Source organism: Oncorhynchus clarkii, chromosome 32, assembly GCF_045791955.1.
Source record: "Oncorhynchus clarkii lewisi isolate Uvic-CL-2024 chromosome 32, UVic_Ocla_1.0, whole genome shotgun sequence".
NCBI lineage: Eukaryota > Metazoa > Chordata > Actinopteri > Salmoniformes > Salmonidae > Oncorhynchus > Oncorhynchus clarkii.
Window position 1 is genome coordinate 24,031,630 of NC_092178.1, and position 23,210 is coordinate 24,054,839.

A 23,210-nucleotide genomic window follows, 5' to 3' on the forward strand; every position below is an offset into this window, starting at 1 on the left:
ATTCCCAACCCCTCCTGTCTCAGCCTCCAGTATTTACAGTGCTTTGCAACAGTAATCATCCCCCTTGGCATTTTTCCTATTTTGTTGCATTACAACCTGTAATTTAAATGGATTTATATTTGGATTTCATATAATGGACATATAATGGATATACACAAAATATGTTGGTGAAATGAAATGAAAAAAATTACTTGTTTCAAAATATTCCAAAATATTCACCCCTTTGCTATAAAGCCCCTAAATAAGATCTGGTGCAACCAATTACCTTCAGAAGTCACATAATTAGTTAAATAAAGTCCACCTGTGTGCAATCTTTAAGTGTCACATGATCGGTCACATGATCTCAGTATATATACACCTGTTCTGAAAAGCCCCAGAATCTGCAAAACCACTAAGCAAGTGGCACCATGAAGACCAAGGCGCACCATGAAAACCAAGGCGCACCATGAAAACCAAGGCGCACCATGAAAACCAAGGCGCACCATGAAAACCAAGGCGCTCTACAAACAGGTCAGATCAGAGACTCATATCTCCCTCACAAGCTTTAAGCACCAGCTGTCAGAGCAGCTCACAGATCACTGCACCTGTACATAGCCCATCTGTAAATAGCCCATCCAACTACCTCATCCCCATACTGTATTTATTTATCTTGCTCCTATGCACCCCAGTATCTCTACTTGCACATTTGTCTTCTGCACATCTACCATTCCAGTGTTTAATTGCTATATTGTAATTACTTTGCCACCATGCCCTATTTATTGCCTTACCTCCCTTATCCAACCTTATTTGCACATACTGTATATAGACTTTTTCTACTGTATTATTGACTTTGTTTGTTCCATGTGTAACTGGAATAAAAAGACAAAATACTAATCTCTTCAGTAGGTCGTATGATTGAGTGTAGTCTGGCCCAGGAGTGTGAACGGAAAGGCTCTGGCGCAACACTGCCCTTGCTGTCTCTGCCTGGCCGGTTCCCACCTCTCCCCTGGGATTCTCTGCCTCTAACCCTATTACAGGGGCTGAGTCACTGGCTTACTGGTGCTCTTCCATGCTGTCCCTAGGAGCGGTGCGTCAGTTGAGTCACTGACGTTATCTTCCTGTCTGGGCCCCCCCTTGGGTTGTGCCGTGGCGGAGATCTTTGTGGGCTATACTCGGCCTTGTCTCAGGATGGTAAGTTGGTGGTTGAAGATATCCCTCTAGTGGTGTGGGGGCTGTGCTTTGGCAAAGTGGGTGGGGTTATATCCTGCCTGTTTGGCCCTGTCTGGGGGTATCATCGGATGGGGCCAGAGTGTCTCCTGACCCCACCTGTCTCAGCCTCCAGTATTTATGCTGCAGTAGTTTGTGTCGGGGGGCTAGGGTCAGTCATATCTGGAGTACTTCTCCTGTCTTATCCGGTGTCCTGTGTGAATTTAAGTATGCTCTCATTCTTTCTCTCTCTCGGAGGACCTGAGCCCTAGGACCATGCCTCAGGACTACCTGGCATGACTCCTTGCTGTCCCCAGTCCATCTGGCCGTGCTGCTGCTCCAGTTTCAAATGTTCTGCCTGCGGCTATGGAACCCTGACCTGTTCACCGGACGTGCTACCTGTCTCAGACCTGCTGTTTTCAACTCTCTAGAGACAGCAGGAGCGTTAGAGATCCTCTTAATGATAGGTTATGAAAAGCCAACTGACATTTACTCCTGAGGTGCTGACTTGTCGCACCGTTGACAACTACTGTGATTATTATTATTTGACCATGCTGGTCATTTAAGAACATTTGAATATCTTGGCCATGTTCTGTTATCTCCACCCGGCACAGCCAGAAGAGGACTGGCCACCCCTCATAGCCTGGTTCCTCTCTAGGTTTCTTCCTAGGTTTTGGCCTTTCTAGGGAGTTTTTCCTAGCCACCGTGCTTCTACACCTGCATTGCTTGCTGTTTGGGCTTTTAAGGTGGGTTTCTGTAAAGCACTTTGAGATATCAGCTGATGCAAGAAGGGCTATATAAATTGATTTTGATTTGATAACTGTGTGTCAAATTGCTTTATCTTGGCCAGGTCGCAGTTGCAAATGACAACTTGTTCTCAACTAGCTTACCTCGCTAAATAAAAAGGGACAAAGTTGTGAAGTACAAAAGTATAGGGATATCCTTGTCTCATCGCGCACTAGCGACTCCTGTGGCGAGCCGGGCGCCGTGCACACTGGCCAGGTGTACAGTGTTTCCTCTGACACATTGGTGCACTTGGCTTCCGGGTTGGATGTGTGTTGTGTCAAGAAACCGTGCGGCTTGGTTGAGTTGTGTTTCGGAGGACGCATGGCTCTCGACCTTCACCTCTCGAGTCCATGCGGGAGTTGCAGCGACAAGACAAGACTGTAACTACCAATTGGGGAGAAAAAAGTGGTTAAAAAAAGAGATCAGGGTTATAAAAAAAAAAATATCAGAAACTTTGAACATCCCGTGGAGCACCATTCAATCCATTATTTTTATTTTTTACCCTGTTTTTTGTGGTAACCCAGCTTCTTAACACAGTGCGCATCCAACCCGGAAGCCAGATGCACTAAAGTGTCGGCAGAAACACCGTGCACCTGGCAACCTTGGTTAGCGCGCACTGCGCCCGGCCCGCCACAAGAGTCGCTGGTGCACGATGAGACAAGGATATCCCTACCGGCCAACCCCTCCCTAACCTGGACGACGCTAGGCCAATTGTGCGTCACCCCACAGACCTCCCGGTTACGACAGAGCCTGGGCGCGAACCCAGAGTCTCTGGTGATACAGCTGGCGCTACAGTACAGCGCCCATAACCACTGCGCTACCCGGGAGGCCCTTCATTCAATCCATTATTAAAAAATGTAAAGAATATGGCATAGCAAACCTGCCAAAGTGCCACCCACCAAAACTCAGAACAGGCAAGGAGGGAATTAATCAGAGGCAACAAAGAGACCCCTGAAGGAGCTGCTCCAATCTCCACTGTGGAGCTTTGCATCTGTCCACTTTAAGCCGTACACTCCACAGAGCTAGGCTTTACAGAATTGTGGCCAGAAAAAAGCCATTGCTTAAAGAAAAAAAATAAGCAAACACGTTTGGTGTTCACCAAAAGTAATGTTGGAGACTCCCCCAAACACATAGAGAAGGTACTCTGGTCAGATGAGACTAAAATTGAGCTTTTTGGCCATCAAGGAAAACGCTATGTCTGGCGCAAACCCAACACCTCTCATCACCCTGAGAACACCATCCACTCAGTGAAGCATGGTGGTAGCTTCATGCTGTGCGGATCTTCTTTATCGGCAGGGACTGGGAATCTGGTCAGAATTGAAGGAATGATGGCTGGTGCTAAATACAGGGAAATTGTTGAGGGAAACCTGTTTCAGTCTTCCAGAGATTTGAGACTGGGACGGAGGTTCACCTTCCAGCAGGACAATGACCCTAAGCATACTGCTAAAGCAACACTCGAGTGGTTTAAGGGGAAACATTTTTAAATATCTTGGAATGTCCTAGTCAAAGCCCAGACCTCAAACCAATTGAGAATCTGTGGTATGACTTAAAGATTGCTGTCCACCACCGGAACCCATCCAACTTGAAGGAGCTGGAGCAGATTTGCCTTGAAGAATTGGTAAAAATCCCAATGACTAGATGTGCCAAGCTTATAGAGACATACTCCAAGAGACTTGCAGCTGTAATTGCTGCACAAGGTGGCTCAACAAAGTATTGACTTTGGGGGGTGAATAGTTTTTTATTTTTGTCTTGTTTGTTTCACCCCAAAAATGATTTTGCATCTTCAAAGTGGTAGGCATGTAGTGTAAATGAAATGATACATACCCCCCCAAAAAATCTAATTTAATTCCAGGTTCATGTCTTATCCGGTGTCCTGTGTGAATTTTAAGTATGCTTCCTCTAATTCTCTCCCTCCCGGAGGACCTGTTACACCCTCTACAACCACTGTGATATTTATTATTATTAGACCCTGCTGGTCATCTATGAACGTTTGAACATCTTGGCCATGTACTGTTATAATCTCAACCCGGCAGCCAGAAGAGGACTGGCCACCCCTCAGAGCCTGGTTCCTCTCTAGGTTTCTTCTAAGGTTCCTGCCTTTCCAGGGAGTTTTTCCTAGCCACTGTGCTACTACATCTGCATTGTTTGGGGTTTTAAGCTGGGTTTCTGTATAGCACTTTGACATCGGCTGATGTAAAAAGGGCTTTATAAATATTTGATTACAGATGTCTTCGCTACATCTCAGAGTGAGAGTAGCTTGATTTACAACGACATTACAAATGTCCTACCAACATCTCAGAACAATGGAAACAGTAATGAAGATGTCAGTAATGAAGAATTCCCCAAAGTCAAGACTGACAAAGACTCTAAGGCCCATCACAAAAACAACCTCCCTATCTGTCTATTCAGGGCTATGATGCAGATGATGTCTTCCCCACAACAGAGAAGGGGAACAGTTACTCTTACGTCAACACCCTGGCACAGGCCGACAGACATGACCCCAATGACTTTCAAGCCACTGTTTCTTACTCAGGATTAGACGATGGCAAAGACATTGATGATCAAGGCGCCACTGCCTCCAATATCAACCAAACTGAGTACTAAACTAACTTCATGCTCTTAGGCAAAGATAAAGGTGAATACATTTATACACATTTGTAAAAAATAAATAAAAAAACGTGGGGCCAAATGTTCACTGTTTGCATATTGCTGATCCTTGTCTTTTTTTTCTTCATCAGTTATTATTGTTTATAATACACAGTCTACTACAGCTGCTGCACGATCCACCATATCTAACATGGGAAGCATGACTGTAAATGCTGCTTTGACAGGAATAAGGCACAAGAACAAATGTGTTCTGTATTTTAGAGTGTTCAAGCTGCATAGCGCTCTCTAAGATCCTTTGAATTACTTTGCAGGTGAGGTATTGTAAAACATTTAGCTGCATTGGCATAAAATGCCACATGCATAAGAAGTCCGTGGAGGATGTGTTTGAGGAGGGCATGGATTTCTGTGAGATGAGGAGAGACCCATTCCTATTATGGCTTTCAAAACGAATTTGTCTTTAACATGCAATGTCAATATACTTGGTTATCACCATGTCAGTAGTCTGAAACTAAACTGTTAATGGATGAAGTATTGATGATTAGTCTGCTGCTGATGATCACTGTTATTGATGGGGATAATGATGATGATATAACTACTGATGTTATTGATGATGATTCTACTGCTGCTGCTTGTTAACACAACTGATACACCATCCCACAGCTCAGGAAATCCTCAAGCCAGGTCACCTGGAATATATACAGCGCCTTCGGAAAGTTTTCAGACACCTTGACTTTTTCCTCATTTTGTTACATTACAGTCTTGTTCTAAAATGGAATAAATAGAACATTTTCCATAGCAATCTACACACAATGGTGGTGTGGCATGCTGGATGCTTCAGAGACTGCAGACAGAGTACTAAGTGCTCTCCCTTTAACTCGTACCAATGCCACCAGGAGTGCTGTGAGGCCTGGTCTCACGGTTCTCTAAACATGCCTGTCAACTCTGCCTGCTTTGGCCTGGAGAGTCTCTCCCTACTGGCCCTGAGTGTAACTCGACTGGGCAGTCTACTCGTTAATCTACTAACCTTCCTGTGACAGTATAATCACTTTCCAATATGCATATTTCAGGTTTGTCAGATCCACTGCTTGATTGTCATTAGTTCTTTCATGTTTTCTTGACCTGTGAATATTAGGTATTGTGAAAATAAAACATGTTTTTCCTTTATGGGGGGGGTCATGGGTTTGAGTGGGCTGTTCAGTTGTGGGGGTTACTGCCAGGGGATAGGTAGGCCTAAAACTAACTATCTATGGACCAACTACTGTTCACAATTATTTCTACTCAGACAATTAAACTCATACCTCAACTATGTTGATCCTTATATTTCTACGTATTTCATCAGGATTATATCACTGTCAGGTTTACAAAAATAGGTATTTCAGAAGGTGTGCAGTGTAGCTTTGGCTAAATCTTTAAAAGCCTGTTAGAGTAGTGGTCAGAAATAATTAATATTCACAAGATGGCGCTGTAGCACACTTCTATCCCAGAGCTATGGCTGTACAGGTAACTGCCAGAATAATAGAAACACTTGAGTAAATGAGGGATACAAAGTATATTGAAACCAGGTGCTTCCACACGGTTGTGGTTCGTGAGTTAATTAAGCAATTCACATCCCATCATGCTTAGGGTCATGTATAAATTGCTGGGCAGGCAATTATTTTGGCTACCATGGCTATGCCACCGGCTATAGGGTGACAATGCACCCATCCACGGGGCACAAGTGGTCACTGAATGGTTTGATGAGCATAAAAACTACGTAAACCATTTGCCATGGCCATCTCAGTCACCAGATATCAACCCAATTGAACACTTACGGGAGATTATGGAGCGTTGCCTGAGACAGGGGTTTCCATCAACAAAACACCAAGTTATGGATTTGCTCGTGGAAGAATGGTGCCGCATCCGTCCAATAGAGTTCCAAGCACTTGTAGAATCTATGCCAGGGTGGGTGCCTGCCTTGAAGCTGTTCTGGCCTCGTGGTGGCTGGCTGTGGTGGCTCATGTTGGTGTTTCCTTTCTTTTGGCAGTTACCTAGTAGTTTATTTCACGGTTGAGTGAGTTAATTCTGGGCGGAAAGAGGAAGCTAGATAAGTAGGCTGCTAGGGTAACTACGATGTTGCAACAGTGTAACAACGGAGGAATTGCTGATTGAGTCCGGGTAAACAAAGCAGAAGACATTTTATAAATACTTTGATGACCTTGTAGTTGTTCTTGACTGCATTTACGTGGTGAACTTTCAAAATGGTGAGTAGTTTGGAATTGTTATTGAAACATGGCAACATTTATGTGTTGCGCCTGCTGAGTGAGTGCTAGTAACGTTAGCAACAAGTAAAATAGTTTTGATGATAGCTAGAGCTCACCGAGGAATGTCAAGAACGTCGTTGACTTTGTATTAGGCTACTGTTGTTTCAAACTGTTTAACCAAAAGTACGTTTAACCAATAGTATGTTTCTCATTTTTATGTGAAAAAAGAATATGCGTATGTATTTCTCATGATTGGTTACTGTTACTTGATTGGTTACTGTTACCAGTGGCGGTCGGTGCTGTTTAAGATGAGGGAGGACGATTTTTACTTTTCATGAGCATGGCCTTATTTCTATTACAGCACATTGGATGACTGTCATTCAAGCATTTCGCTACACTCGCATTAACATCTGCTAACCATGTGTATGTGACAAATACATTTGATTTGATTCATATTCCGTTCACCCAGTTCAGTGTAACATCGATAGGTTTAGGCTACTACACGATTCTCTAATTTTCCCTATACCCATCATGAGGTTGCTACAACCTAGCCTATGAATGGAAGTTTACAAGGTAGGTGCACACAGGTGGAGAGAATTATTCACATTATACACATTCAATAACGCCTTGCACACTCTTGCCTGCATCTAGCAATCTAGGGTGTAAACATTAGTCCAACAGTTGCAAACAATAGTTTTTTTTATTGGACAAATTCAGGTATGTTTATCCCCGATCCATTTGCTTCCGTTAAGAAAGGGTTTTCAACAAAATCGACTGAATGAATCACGCGTATTCACGGTTCACTTTCATAGCAGCCACATTGTATTCCTTCTCGCATCTATGCACTCCCCTCCTCTCACCTTTCCCCTTCGCTTTTGGACTTCAATGCACAACACAACAGCCTACATAGTCACCATATTTGCTAAGGTAATGTCATAGTCAACATAGCTAATAGAACTAACGCGTTATTAAACCTGCTATAATCATGCAGTAGTCATTAAGCAGTTTAACACTTTTTAAAATAATCTTTATTTTAACCTTTATTTAACTAGGCAAGTCGGTTAAGAACATGCTCTTATTTACAATGACGGCCAACCCCAGCCAAACCCAGACGACACAGCCAATTGTGCGCCACCTATTCATGGCCGGTTGTGATACAGCCTGGAATCGAACCAGGGTGTCTGTAGGGACGCCTCTAGCACTGAGATGCAGTGCCTTAGACCGCTGCGTCACTCGGGAGCCAACACAACACTTACACCGGCAGGCCCCGGTGGCAATAAATTAAGAAAACCAAAAGAATACTGTAGCAGGCTCAAGAGTGTAGGGTTTCCACGTCACCAAGTTCAATAACCAAACACGTACAGGGAGCACAACAAGAATGCAAATGGGGAATTTATTAGGGATATTTGCACACGGTGGGAAAAGGGGGGAATCCAGTAACAAGTTCACAACGGGTAATTGTACTGGAGAATTCTCCCGCTTCTCACACTCTCCATAACATGCGTTTACCTCTCAGCCCTCTCCCTCTTTGTGCAGCCCGCTTCTTCTTTTATGCCCAAGCTCTCAATGGCTTAATGATCCACCGGCTTGCCTCCTTGGGACAAGAAGTCCATATAAGGCTCGGGGGTGGAGTCAGCGGGCTGCAAGATATCTTCCTTCAATCACCACTCCCCTCACCTCTCTCTGCCATCTGCCACAATACCTTGACTTGGAAGAGTTCCAATGTTGTGTTGGCTAGTCACAGCCAGCATAGCAAACATAGCATCACTCTGTTTGAGCAGGCTGTTTGAGTAGGTTACACTAGCTAGCTGCATTTGCTAGCAGTAAAACTGAAAGTGAAAAAATATTATGAAATCTTTCTTGCTTCTCCTTCATTTTGGAATAAATTAATTTGTTCAAAACTGTTCAACTATTGTCTTTCTCTCTTTTTGAGTCAACTACTCACCACATGTGAGTGCTAGCTAGCTGTAGTTTATGCTTTCAGTACTAGAATAATTCTCTGATCCTTTGAGTGGATAACATGTCAGTTCATGCTGCAAGAGCACTGATATGTTGGAGAACGTCCTCTGGAAGTTGTCATAATTACTGTCTAAGTGTATGGAAGGGGGTGAGAACCATGAGCCTCCTAGGTTTTGTATTGAAGTCAGTGTACCCAGAGGAGGACGGAAGCTTGCTGTCCTCCAGCTACACCATGGTGCTTACCCTACAGAGTGCTGTTGAGGCTATAGTAGTTATTTGGTGATGTGAATATATTTAGTATAGTTTTATCTGAAAAGGATAACTTTTTGAATGTTTTACAATTTGTATTTTTATGAAATTAAGTGAGAGCCTCAACTGATTGATACATTTTCTCCCCTCTTCCTCTCTCCTTTCAGTGGCAAACCAGTTAGTGTGTGTGTGTGCACCTTTGTTACCATGCATGAGGATGAATGTCCAATCCAATGAGACCATGCTCTTTGAGGAAGAGGTGGACAAGACAAGTCGGGAGGTTGAAGAGGACAATGTGTCCACGAAGATGGTTACTGTCAACTGGGACCAATGGGACAGGTTACTGCTGCCCTCTCCATTGGACTCTGGTGTGCACAGTCTGGACACAGTGTACGACAGAACCACCGTGATGATTGAGCAAGACCCTGTGGGTTCTACAACTGACAATAAAGAGGAAGAAGAGGACCTGATGATGTATCTAGACGAGGGATTTGAGACGGAGGACCGTGGAGGTCTGGAAGACCACTGGGAGGCCATGTCACAGGGGTACATCCACCACACCATATCCCAGGACCAGATCCAGTTCACCATCAACCCTGGTTCCACACCCATGCCCCGGCACATCCAGGGGGCCACCATCACACTACACTCTGAGTGCCCAGATACCCACCACAGCGAGGTAAGCCTTTATATCCAAAGACCTGAAGACTTGTGTTAGCTCCTTGAGCTAATGCCAAGGCAACCCGTTTCAACCCCAGTTGGTCACATAAGACAGTTAAAATAAAATAAATGTATGGGGTAGATCAGCTTTAATATTGTAGATATTGTAGAACCCAGCCCCTATTGAATACACAGTGGGATATTGGTTATGTTGTACTTCCTAAGGCTTCCACTAGATGTCAACCGTCTTTAGAAACTTGTTTGAGGATTCTACTGTGAAGTGGGACCGAATGAGAGAGGAATGAGTCAGAGGTCTGTCAGCAGTCACGAGCTGGTCACGCGCATTTCACATGAGAGTTAGCTGCGTTCCTTTGCTTTTCTGAAGACAAAGGAATTCTCCGGTTGGAATATTATTGAAGTTTTATGTTAAAAACATCCTAAAGATTGATTCCATACATCGTTTGACAAGTAACAGAACTTTTTGACATTTCGTCTGCAACTAGGGAACGCGCTTCATGACTTTGGATTTGTTTACCAAATGTGCTAACAAAAGTAGCTCTTTGGACAAAAATGATGGACATTATCGAACAAATCAAACATTTAATGTGGAACTGGGATTCCTGGGAGTGCATTCTGATGAAGATCATCAAAGGTAAGTGAATATTTATAATGCTATTTATGACTAATGTTGACCACCCAATATGGTGGATATCTTTTTGGCTGCTTTGTTGTCTGAAAGCTGTACTCAGATTATTGCACGGTTTGCTTTTTCCGTAAAGCTTTTTTGAAATCTGACACAGCGGTTGCATTAAGGAGAAGTGTATCTATATTTCCATGTCTAACAATTGTATTATCATAGACATTTATAATGTGTATTTCTGTAAAATGATGTGGCTCTCTGCAATATCACTGGATGTTTTTGGAACTAGTGAACATAACGCGCCAATGTATACTGAGATTTTTTTATATAAATATGCACTTTATCGAACAAAACATACATGTATTGTGTAACATGAAGTCCTATGAGTGTCATCTGATGAGGATCATCAAAGGTTAGTGATTCATTTTATCTCTATTTGTGCTTGTTGTGACTCCTCTCTTTGGCTGGAAAAATGGCTGTGTTTTTCTGCGGCTTGGCTCTGACCTAACATAATTGTTTGTGGTGCTTTTGCTGTAAAGCCTATTTGAAATCGGACACTTTGGTGGGATTTACAACAAGATTACCTTTTAAATTGGTATAAGATACATGTATGTTTTCTTTCTTTCTTTCTCCCCTTTCTACTTGCCTTCTCCACTTTTGCAGTAATGCTGCAATCAGTTGGTTGTAATTTTGGATAGAGCAAAAATGTCCATATATTTTTGTTAATTGTTTGTGACATAATTCCACCAGTCCTATTTATGATATAATTTACAAGGATTATGCCATTTGTATAATTTTTCACAATTATATATATATATATATTTAAATCAATTACTGTATTTGAGTTTAACCATAATATTTGTTGTAATTTTGTTCTGTGTCCGGAAAACACACTCCTGGTATTGTGGTTTTGAGGAGGAGAGGCGCTGTTGCTCATTCACATACACTGATTATACCAAACATTAGGAACACCTTCCTAATATTGAGTTGAATTCCCCCCCCCCCCCCTTTGATGTTCTTTGGTTGGTGGATCATTCTTGATACACACAGGAAACTGTTGAGTGTGAAAACCCCAGCAGCGTTGCAGTTCTTGACACAAACCGGTGTGCCTGGCACCTACTACCGTACTCTGTTCAAAGGCACTTACATTTTTTTGTCTTGCCCATTCACCCTCTGAATACCACAAATACACAATCAATGTCTCAAGGCTTAAAAATCATTCTTTAACCTGTCTCCTCCACTTAATTTACACTGATTTGAAGTGGATTTAACAAGTTATATCAATAAGGGAGCATAGCTTTCAGCTGGATTCACCTGTTCAGTCTGTCATGGAAAGAGCAGGTGTTCTTAATGTCCCAGCCATTATGTCCTGAAGGATGTTGCAAGGCTATAGCTAGGCAGAGCCATTTGTAGTATTATTTTAAATTACACCATGTTGAGAGTGTAGGCATCAACCCTTAGGGCAAACATTACATCGGGTTGGTCAGGCTCACACATGTGATGTCATATGATGTGCATTCTCAATCTGTGAATAACTGACAGACCCTCTTTGGCATAATACATATACACTCTAAGAAAAGAGGGTTCCAAAAATGTTCTTTAACTGTCCTCCATAGGACAAACCTTTTTGGTTCCCGTTAAAATTATTTTTTGGTTCCATGTAGATAGAATCCTCTGTGCAAAAGGGTTCTTCATGGAACCCAAAAGGGTTCTGCCAGGAACGAAAAGGGTTATTCAAAGTGTTCTCTTATGGGCACAGCCGAAGAACCATTTTAAGTTCTGAATAGCACTTTTTTTCTAAGAGTTTAGAACATGGAGGGGATTAAGATGTCATTAAGTCACATCATCACTGAGAAAATAGACCATGCTAGGTTAGCAGCAGCACCATATTCTGTGAAGGCGACAAGCCAACTGTTATGATGAAGTCAGTGAGTGAGAGGAAGAGACAGGAGAGGGGATTGGTTTGGGGTGGTGAAATTGGGCCATCCCGGGAGCTAGCTCTGAAGCTTCTGTTTTCCCTCATCAGCCTCTCCCATCCAGAACCAATGAGTCATTATCTCAAGTTCTCGGCAGATGTCGAGATGAGAGGAATATTTCACTGCTCTCTATGCTCTACAGCCTCTTGGTTCTCTTTCTGTGAAGCTAATTAGGTCTCATTCATACATGTGCACTTCAATCTTCTCATATAAACCAATACAGCTAATTCATTTCCAGACTTGATGTAATGCTTGTCAAGTGTTACGTACCGGTAATTGCCATAAACACTTCCTACATGTTAAGCGTATGTTTATGTATGTGGCGGTGTTCCATCTATTCGACATAGGCAAAGAGTTGTTATATAAACTGTCTGTTCTGCAGGTGAAGCGTTACCAGTGTCTATACAAGGACTGTACTCGTACCTACAGCACAGCAGGGAACCTGCGGACCCACCAGAAGAGACACAGAGGAGAGTACACATTTGTCTGCAACCAGTTGGGCTGTGACAAGGCCTTCCTCACCTCCTACAGTCTGAAGATCCACATCCGCGTTCACACCAAGGAGAAACCCTTCGAATGTGATCAACAGGGCTGTGAGAAGGCCTACAACACACTGTATAGGTAAGGGTGAAGCGTTTTCCAAAACCATTGAATAGGCAGAGCAGGTACTCCAATTTAGCTGTCTTGCCTCCCCACATATTTTCTTAATAGATTATTTCCAGGCCCAATGTCACCAAAATTGTCAACTGAAAGCAATCGTGGTCAAACAATTGTAATAAAATCAAAGTCAAATCAAAGGGGGTAGTCTTCCTGCCATGGATCAAGAGAAGTGTCACGTGATGATGTTTCATAAGTTCGGCACTCTCCTGACCCCCTGACCTCAAAGTTAATGAACATATCCTAGTGGCCTTTGGTATGCTGACCCCAAGTAAAGCCACAGCTCTGTGAATATCTGTTGGTGTGCTGAACTGCAAACATCAGCCGTGTCAGTTCCATCTGTTGTGATTGTGTTGATGTGCAGGCTAAAAGCCCACCAGAGACTGCACACAGGGAACACGTTTAACTGTGAGTCAGATGGATGCACCAAGTACTTCACCACCCTGAGTGATCTGAGGAAACACATCCGGACACACTCCAAGGAGAAGCCCTTCAGGTGAGCTCACAAGTTTTCAGTGGGTTGAATGAACAAATGAATGCATGCACGAATGCATAAATGGGCACAAATCACCTAATTTTGTGTTTTCTCCCCAGGTGTGATAATCCTGGCTGTTACAAGACTTTCACCTCTAGTGACCATCTCCAAACACACTTCCTGGGACACACAGGTACAGGTGTGTATAACAGGAATTGTGGGGAGAGAGTGGGGATACATAGCATGCTCCTTTAGCTCAAACCCTGTTTATTTTGAAATAAGACTAGGAAGAGTTGAAAACCGTTTTTCCAGAGATTCAGATACAACAATACGTTGTAGCACTTCTCTTTCCTCCCCGCTACGCTTTATTGAGTATTCCTAATGGAGTATGGCTTCCTCTACTGTGTGTGTCTGTTGAATACATCAGAGTTTATTTCAGCACAGTAGATAGGCCTTAGAACCGCTCATCTCCCCAGATTCTTATTGGCCCATTTATTCTCCTAACGCCCTGTCAGTGAATCCTGGTGAGCCTATTTATCCACATCCAGCAGAGTGCTGAGATCACACACACATAAGAGGATGGCTTCAATGTAGCAGATACATGCTATGGTATGGAATGTAGAGTAGAGACACTACCCATTGACAACACTGACTGTGCATAATGACACACACACACACACAAACAGTTCCAAAAGTCCAAACCCCATCAATCTGGGCGCTTCAGTCAGACTCAAGCAAACGCTCATGTATTTGTAGTAATTCAAAAACTATTTGAACCCAAGTCTGATTGCTGCTGCTGTTGTTGTGGTGAAGAACACAGCTATTAATACTGCTGCTTCCTCTGGGGCCCTGGCTCTCTCACTCTCTCTCACACACACACACATGCACACATCAAATATACACACACACACACGCACACATCAAATACACACACACACATCAAATATACACACATCAGACACACACACATCAAATATACACACACATACATACTTGTTTCTTCTCACACTCCATTCTGACTATAACACTGTCTGTCATTTGTCTTTCTAGCCTGTTCCTCTGATACCAGAGAACCCAACAAACTCTTCCTCCCTCCGAGGAGCTATGAGTATCAGATGGGGTCTCTTTAGTTAACCATTGCATGTGATCTGTGAATGCATGGAGACATCTGTGAACTCACATTGATTTCAGAGGCTGAGGAAACACAGTCAGCTGTTTGGTTGGCTTCCCACTGGAAGTTTCCATCTGTAAGATGCAGAACTGCTTGTCTGTGCGTGCTTGTTTCTCAGACAACGTTAGTGGCTTTAACCTCCTTGCCCTTTTCCCCAAAAACACAGGCCTCAAGGCACTAACAAATCTACTTCACCATAGTCATGTTACTAATGTTCCTTGTCATTATGCATGGACTTGTATATTGCTGACAGTATTTCTATATCCTCTCACCTTCAACCATGAGGCTAAGAGTTGTGGATGCAAATTACCTTTCTATCTCCAAGCTGGGACTATTTCTCAAATTATGGGTCTGGAAGCATCAAGGTCGGCTGCTGTATAAGAGAGACCAATAAAAGTAATGTGTGTGTGTGTGTGTGTGTGTGTGTGTGTGTTATTTCTCCTAGGCGAGCCACCCCTCCTTCAGGTGGACACAGACGGTGATATCTCCCTAAGCTCCTCCAACAGCCTTAGAGACAACATCAAAGGTAATGACCCTGGAGCGTCAGCTGACATCACTGACAGCCACTCTCTCTCAGAGGTGAGTGCTCCCACCATGTGACTGAAATTGTCACTTAATGATGTTTTAACAATGATACATTTCATCTGTTTCTGTCTCATACAGAGGCTTGCGAAAGTATTCACCCCCCTTGGCATTTTTCCTATTTTGTTGCCTTACAACCTAGAATTCAAATGGATTTTTGGGGGGTTTGTATCGTTTGATTTACACAACATGCCTACCACTTTGAAGATGCAAAATATTTTTTCTTGTGAAACAAACAAGAAATAAGACACAAAAAATGAAAACTGGAGCGTGCTTAACTATTCACCCCTCAAAGTCAATACTTTGTAGAGCTACCTTTTGCAGCAATTACAGCTGCAAGTCTCTTGGAGTATGTCTCTATTAGCTTGGCACATCTAGCCACTGGGATTTTTGCCCATTCTTCAAGGCAAAACTGCTTCAGCTCCTTCAAGTTGGATGGGTTCTGCTGGTGTACAGCAATCTTTAAGTCATACCACACATTCTCAATTGGATTGAGGTCTGGGCTTTGACTAGGACATTCCAAGGCATTTAAATGTTTCCCCTTAAACCACTCGAGTGTTGCTTTAGCAGTATGCTTAGGGTCATTGTCCTGCTGGAAAGTGAACCTCCGTCCCAGTCTCAAATCTCTGGAAGACTGAAATAGGTTTCCCTCAAGAATTTCCCTGTATTTAGCGCCATCCATCATTCCTTCAATTCTGACCAGTTTTCCAGTCCCTGCCGATGGAAAAACAACCCCACAGCATGATGCTGCAACCACCATGCTTCACTGTGGGGATGGCGTTCTCAGGGTGATGAGAGGTGTTGGGTTTGCACCAGACATAGCGTTTTCCTTGATGGCCAAAAAGCTACATTTTAGTCTCATCTGACCAGAGTACCTTCTTCCATATGTTTGGGGAGTTTCCCACATGCCTTTTGGCGAACCACAAACATGTTTGCTTATTCTTTTCTTTAAGCAATGGCTTTTTTTCTTGACACTCTTCCGTAAAGCACAGCTCTGTGGAGTGTACGGCTTGAAGTGGTCATATGGACAGATACTCCAATCTCCGCTGTGGAGCTTTGCATGTCCTTCAGGGTTATCTTTGGTCTCTTTGTTGCCTCTATGATTAATGCCCTCCTTGCCTGGTCTGTGAGTTTTGGTGGGCAGCCCTGTCTTGGCAGGTTTGTTTTGGTGCCATATTCTTTCCATTTTTTAATAATAGATTTATGTTCAAAGTTTCAGTTATTTTTTTATAACCCAACCCTGATCTGTACTCCACAACTTTTGTCCCTGACCTGTTTGGAGAGCTCCTTGGTCTTCATAGTGATCCTTGGTCTTCATGGTGCTGCTTGCTTGGTGGTGCACCTTGCTTAGTAGTGTTGCAGACTCTGGGACCTTACAGAACAACTGTGTATATATACTGAGATCATGTGACAGATCATGTGACACTTAGATTGTACACAGGTGCAATCTATTTAACTAAGTATGTGACTTCTGAAGGTAATTGGTTGCACCAGATCTTATTTAGGGGCTTCATAGCAAAGGTGGTGAATACACCACTTTTCCAGGCTTTTTCAAATTTATTTTTATTTTAAACAAGTAATTTTTTTCATTTCACTTCACCACTTTGGACTATTTTGTGTATATCCATTACATGAAATCCAAATAAAAATCAATTTAAGTTACAGGTTGTAATGCAACAAAATAGGAAAACGCCAAGGGGGATGAATGCTTTTGCACGGCACTGTATGTGTCAAGTCTATTACTGATCCAATATCAATACAATCAATACATTAGCTCTATTTTTCTTCAGTTTAAATCTGTTCTCAACTTGCGGTTATCTCTAATCCCCCTCTTATAATCAATCAATAATCATGTTTTGAAACAGGATTTGAACCCTCGTTCCCCATGTCTCAGTGATATGAGCCTGATTTCCACTGATTCTCAGCTCAGAGAAAATAATGTAAGTCATGTTGTACCTCTTTCTTTCCACATTTTCAATATCACACACTGAGTCTGAATCAATATATCACCATTCAATATGTCTTATAGACATGTATACAGTTAACACTATGCTATTGGCTATATAGACGCTATTCGAGACCACAGCCATGTCTCTGGGCTAACTATACATGTCAATGTTGTTCATAGTGTATGGTAATGTAAATATAATATGGTAACTAAGACATGTACTATACAGTGCCTTCGGAAAGTATTCAGACCCCTTGACTTTTCCCAGCCTTATTCTAAAATGGATGAAAAGATAAATAAAAAAATCTCCATAATGACTTACTGTACAAGTCAAAAGTTTGGACACACCTACTCATTCCAGTGTTTTTATTTGTACCTTTTTTTGTACATTGTAGAATAATAATGAAGACATCAAAACTATGAAATAACACTCATGTAGTAACCAAAAAAAGTGTTAAACAAATCAACATTTATTTTCTATTTCAGATTCTTCAAACTAGCCACCCTTTTCCTTGATGACAGCTTTGCACACACTTGGCATTCTCTCATCTAGATTCATGAGGTAGTCACCTAGAATGCATTTCAATTAACATGTGGGCCTTGTTAAAAGTTAATTTGTGGAATTTCTTTCCTTCTCAATGTGTTTGAGCCAATCAGTCGTGTCGTGACAAGGTAGAGGCGGTATACAGAAGATAGCCCTATTTGGTAAAAGGCCTAGTCCATGTTATGGCAAGAACAGCTCAAATAAGCAAAGACATGAAGGTCAGTCAATCTGGAAAATGTCAAAAACATTTAAAGTTTCTTCAAGTGCAGTCGCAAAAACCATCGAGCTATGATGAAACTGGCTCTCATGAGGACCGCCACAGGAACAGAAGATCCAGAGGATAAATTCATTAGAGTTAACTGCACCTGAGATTACAGCTCAAATAAATGTTTCAGAGTTCAAATAACAGACACCATCTCAACATCAACTGTTCAGAGGAGACTGTGTGAATCAGGATTTCATGGTTGAATTGCTTTAAAGAAACCACTACTAAAGGACACCAATAAGAAGAAGAATAGACTTGCTTGGGCCAAGAAACACGAGCAATGGACATTAGACTGGTGGAAATCTGTCCTTTGGTCTGATGAATCCAAATCTGAGATTTTTGGTTACAACTGCATGTCTTTGTGAGACGCAGAGTAGGTGAACGGATGATCTCTGCGTGTGTGGTTCCCACTGTGAAGCATGGAGGAGGTGGTGTGATGGTGTGCGGGTGCTTTGCTGGTGATACTGTCTGTGATTTATTTCGAATTCAAGTCACACATAACCAGCATGGCATTCTGAAGTGATATGCCATCCCATCTAGTTTGCGCTTAGTGGGACTATCACTTGTTTTTCAACAGGACAATGACCCATCACACCTCCAGGCTGTGTTAGGACTATTTGACCAAGAAGGAGAGTGATGGAGTACTGCATCAGATGACCTGGCCTCCACAATCACCCAACCTCAACCCAATTTAGATGGTTTGGGATGAGTTCAACCGCAGAGTGAAGGAAAAGCAGCCAACAAGTGCTTAGCTTATGTGGGAACTCATTCAAGACTGTTGGAAAATAATTCCTCATGAAACTGGTTGAGAGAATGCTAAGAGTGTGCAAAGCTATGATCATGTCAAATGGCTTCTTTGAAGAATCTAAAAAATAAAATATATTATGATTTGTTTAACACTTTTTTGGTTACTACTTGATTCCATATGTGTTATTTTATAGCTTTGATGTCTTCTACTATTATTATGTAGAAAATAGTAAAAATAAAGAAAAACCCTTAAATTAGTAGGTGTGTCCAAACTGTTGATTGGTATTGTATGTAAATAAGGTATTTCAGATTTCTATTTTTAAGGACTTTGCAAAAATAAACATGTTTTCGCTTTGTCATTATGCGGTATTGTGGGTATATTAATGAGGGAACAAAATTATTTAATACATTTTAGACTAAGGCTGTAATTTAACAAAATGTGTAAAAAGTCAAGGTCTTAATACTTTCCGAATGCACTGTATATGTGTTGGTCAAGGCAACTGTAGGCTGGCTTTTCTAACGTTACTCTGCTGCTGTCTTGTCCCTGTGGCAGTCTGATGCCCTGGATCTGATGTTTGAGTTGCTGTTTCAAGACAAGCCCCAGACACAGGGTGAGTACTGTACTATGTAGTGGTGAACACCACCAGTGCTTTGTCGTCTAAATGACTTGTCTCCTGTTTAGCCCTTCAAACCCCTTATTTCCTCTCCCCTATTTTCTCCAGGTGTGTCGTCGTTGGCAGTGCCCTCATGTAGTTTGGAGAACCCATCTCCAACCGTGGTGCTCCCAGAAGCATCTCCCTGTTTTATCTCTACCTGTCCTGCCCCCTCTGACTCTCTCCCTGGTGAACCCTGTCCTGTACCCCAGCCCGTCGCTGTCCTCACCCCTGGTGAATCCTGTCCAGTTCCTGTCGCTGTCTCTCCCATGATCAGTGAAATAACTAAACATGATGTGAATCCAGAACAGCTGTCCAACCAGAGCCTATTACAACAGCCAGCCGCATCCGTCTATTACCAACCTAGCTCCAATCAGCGCCTCCTACCACAGCCAACCAACGAGAGCCTCCTTCCACAGCAGAGCCTACGACTAGAGCCAACCATCACCCTCCATTCACAACCAGGCTCCACCCAGCGCCTCCTACTAGAGCCAACCACCACCCTCCATTCACAACCAGGCTCCACCCAGAACCTCCTGCTAGAGCCAACCACCACCCTCATTTCACAACCAGGCTCCACCCAGAGCCTCCTACTAGAGCCAACCACCACCCTCCATTCACAACTATGCTCCACCCAGAGTCTACTACTACAGCCAGCTGAGACGCCTTCCATCTATTCGCAACCAGGCCCATACCCTCCACCCCCCAGCTCCTTCATCCAGGCCCCACTAACACCCCTTTCCCTGGGGCACTTTGCTCCTCCTACTGTCCCTGCCCAGAGTACCCTCCAGCCCCTGACCTTGTCCACACAGAACCTCCAGTGGCTGTTTAACAGTGTCAATGATCAGAGGCAGCAGGACACACAGACACAGCTATTAGTAAGTCATCATTAACAAGTTACTAATATGTTATTATAATTATTACAAGTTAGGCCCGTTATACGCTACACTACATGACCAAAGGTATGTGGACACCTGCTCGTCGAACATCTCATTCCAAATTCATGGGCATTAGTATGGAGCTGGTCCCCCCTTTGCTGCTATAACAGCCTCCACTCTTCTGGGAAGGCTTCCCACTAGATGTTGGAACATTGCTGCGGGGACTTGCTTCCATTCAGCCACAAGAGCATTAGTGAGATCGGGCACTGATGTTAGGCAATTAGGCCTGGCTCACAGTCGGCTTTCCTATTCATCCCAAAGGTGTTCGATAGGGTTGAGGTCAGGGCTCTGTGCAGACCAGTCAAGTTATTCCACACCTATCTCGACAAACCATTTCTGTATGGACTTCGCTTTGTGCACGGGGCATTGTCATGCTGAAACAGGAAAGGGCCTCTCCAAACTGTTGCCACAAAGTTGGAAGCACAGAATCATCTAGAATGTCATTGTATGCTGTAGCATTAAGGTTTCCCTTCACTGGAACTAAGGGGCCTAGCCCGAACCATGAAAACCAGCCCCAGACCATTATTCTTCCTCCACCAAACTGTTGGCACTATGCATTGAGGCAGGTAGCGTTCCGCCAAACCTAGATTAGTCCGTCGTACTGCCAGATGGTGAAGCGTGATTCATCACATTTTCCACTGCTCCAGAGTCCAATGGTGGCGAGCTTTGCACCAAGCCAGACGACGCTTGGCATTGCACATGTTGATCTTAGGCTTGTGTGCGGCAGCTCGGCCATGGAAAACCATTCCACGAAGCTCCAGATGAACAGTTCTTGTGCTGACGTTGCTTCCAGAGGCAATTTGGAACTCGGTAGTGAGTGTTGCAACCGAGGACAGACGATTTATCGCGGTACACGTTTCCGCACTCGCCAGTCCCGTTCTGTGAGCTTGTGTGTGTGTGGCTGAAATAGCTGAATCCACTAACTTGAAGAGCTGTCCACATACTTTTGTGTGTGTGTATATATGTGTGTGTATATATATATATATATATATATATATATATATATATATATATAGATATAGATATAGATATATAAATAAACATGAAGGAATGTGATATTATTAGACTAACATCTGCTAGCAAACCTAAATGTATTAGCTGTTATAATACAATATAATATATACATATATATATATATATATATATAATTCATTTAGGTTTGCTAGCAGATGTTGGTCTAATAATATCACATTCCTTCATGTTTTTATAGGCACATTTTTTTATGAATTTATCTTTTTGTTGTCAGTATTGTCTGTATTTATTGGTGTCATTATTCTAGATGATTTATTGAAACCTGGAGTGCAGTAAAGCCAGCTAATTAGAATATGGAGAGGTTCGTCCAATCACTGTCCTTTTCATCAGGATATGGAGAGGGACTGTCCAATCACTGGCCTGCTGGATCTCAACCAGTCCAGCTGTTCATTGACTATCAGTTGTTTTAATGAAACTATTCCTCTTTTTAGCCACGAGGCATTGACATTCTGTTAATCATATGCTGAACATGCTGTCTTCTCTTGTCCTGTTGTATTTCAGCAACAACACAGTGGCTCGACACAAGAGAAGCTCTATTTCACCACAGCAATACCTATGGGAGGGAACACAGGTCATTTACTGAGATTCATCTTTTACTTTGTTGTATTTACCGATATTAACCTCTGATGTATTTAAGTGTGCTTTTTACACTAGTATTCTACATTTGGATAATTTCAATGAATTTGATCGCTAAACATTATCAGTTGCAGTGCTGTAGATATTGTAATGCTAGCTACAAGACCGTACCTGTGAGGTTGTTGCACTGTACAATTTTTATGGCTGTATGACTTTTTAAAACCTTTATTTGACGTGCCCTCTGTCTTGTGTTCTAGGAACAGCTCTGCAACAGCTAGGCCTGCGTCTGCCTGTCATCGTCATCAGACAGGGAGAGTCATGCCAGTGTCGGTGCCCCTGCAGAGACGGCAGCACAGTATCAGACACAGAGAAACAGACTGGTTGTCAACCTACTGGTGAACCCTCTGGTGCCCAGGTCAAGCAGCCCCAGGACCTATCAACCCAGGACCCACCACAGCCCCATCAACCCCAGGAACCACCACCCCAGCCCCCTCTACCGCAGCAGCCTCAACCTCCACCTCCACCTGTACCTCTCTGATGAAAATTCAAGTCAACCTTTTGATAGTGAAGAAACTGTTCCTGTTACTTATCCACCTGAGACATCTTATATGCACTGTACTGTGTACTTAACTCTTTCTGTTGTTAATACCTAGTTCAGGATCAGGTCTCCCGACCCTGTCCCTATAACCTTAACCAACCGTAACCCCATACTAGTTGCTGAGGGTAGAAAGCAATCAAATGCTGCATTTCAGTGTAGATCAGGTCAATGCAGGTTATCTACAGTGTTTTATTTTGATTTATGACATGTAGCGTTCAATTGTAAGTTGGGCTAGAACAGTGGCTGGCCGCTGAGTGTAGTGTGGAAAACATTTGACTCGAGCACAAATCCTCTGTAGCGAAATTCTACTTTACATCTAGTCCTGCTGGAAACATTAAGGGTGACATTTATTTTTGATGGCGCAGAAAGAAAAAGCTGCACAGGGAACCCCACTCCCCATGCAGTACTTGGCATTGCAGTTTTTGTCAAATGTGTGTGAAATGCAAAATGTTCTGGGATGGTGTGCGTCATGTATCCGTACCATTTCATTATGAACCTGCAAATGATCTGGAGATGTTGTAAATGCTGCTATAACAATATAGTGTATTTAGACACGAGCAAACTAACCTGGCAAAGAACACATTTTGAGTTTTTCTTGAATGTTCAAAATATAACCGTTTTTAACATTTCATTTTCTATGTAATGTCATCTGTTTACTGTTTATTTACTTACTGCCATTTTGATCAGGGGGACAGGTTAGCTGAGGTGACTGCATCGGGCTC

The 23,210-nt window shown here is 42.8% G+C and overlaps 1 protein-coding gene across 2 annotated transcripts; it reads left to right on the forward strand.

Moving 5' to 3' along the window:
* The first annotated feature begins 6,626 nt into the window (after positions 1-6,626).
* On the forward strand, positions 6,627-23,119 carry LOC139392430 (metal regulatory transcription factor 1-like). Of its 2 annotated transcripts, none has more exons than XM_071140410.1 (11): positions 6,627-6,818; positions 9,194-9,705; positions 12,685-12,923; positions 13,324-13,455; positions 13,554-13,627; positions 15,051-15,184; positions 17,053-17,127; positions 19,245-19,302; positions 19,414-20,222; positions 21,816-21,885; positions 22,148-23,119. In XM_071140410.1, the coding sequence occupies exons 2-11, from the start codon at positions 9,238-9,240 to the stop codon at positions 22,426-22,428; spliced, it is 2,340 nt and encodes a 779-aa protein (XP_070996511.1). In that variant the 5' UTR covers positions 6,627-6,818; positions 9,194-9,237; the 3' UTR covers positions 22,429-23,119. The 2 variants fall into 2 exon arrangements, with proteins under 2 accessions (XP_070996511.1, XP_070996510.1); XM_071140409.1 differs by having other exon boundaries at positions 6,642-6,818; positions 13,554-13,633.
* Positions 23,120-23,210: the final 91 nt, after the last annotated feature.

Coding starts and splice junctions, on each gene's coding strand:
- LOC139392430 (XM_071140409.1), top strand. CDS start 9,238: ATGAGGATGAATGTCCAATCCAATGAGACCATGCTCTTTGAGGAAGAG. Junction 12,924..13,323: donor GCCTACAACACACTGTATAG/GTAAGGGTGAAG, acceptor GTTGATGTGCAG/GCTAAAAGCCCACCAGAGAC. Junction 19,303..19,413: donor AGACAAGCCCCAGACACAGG/GTGAGTACTGTA, acceptor TATTTTCTCCAG/GTGTGTCGTCGTTGGCAGTG.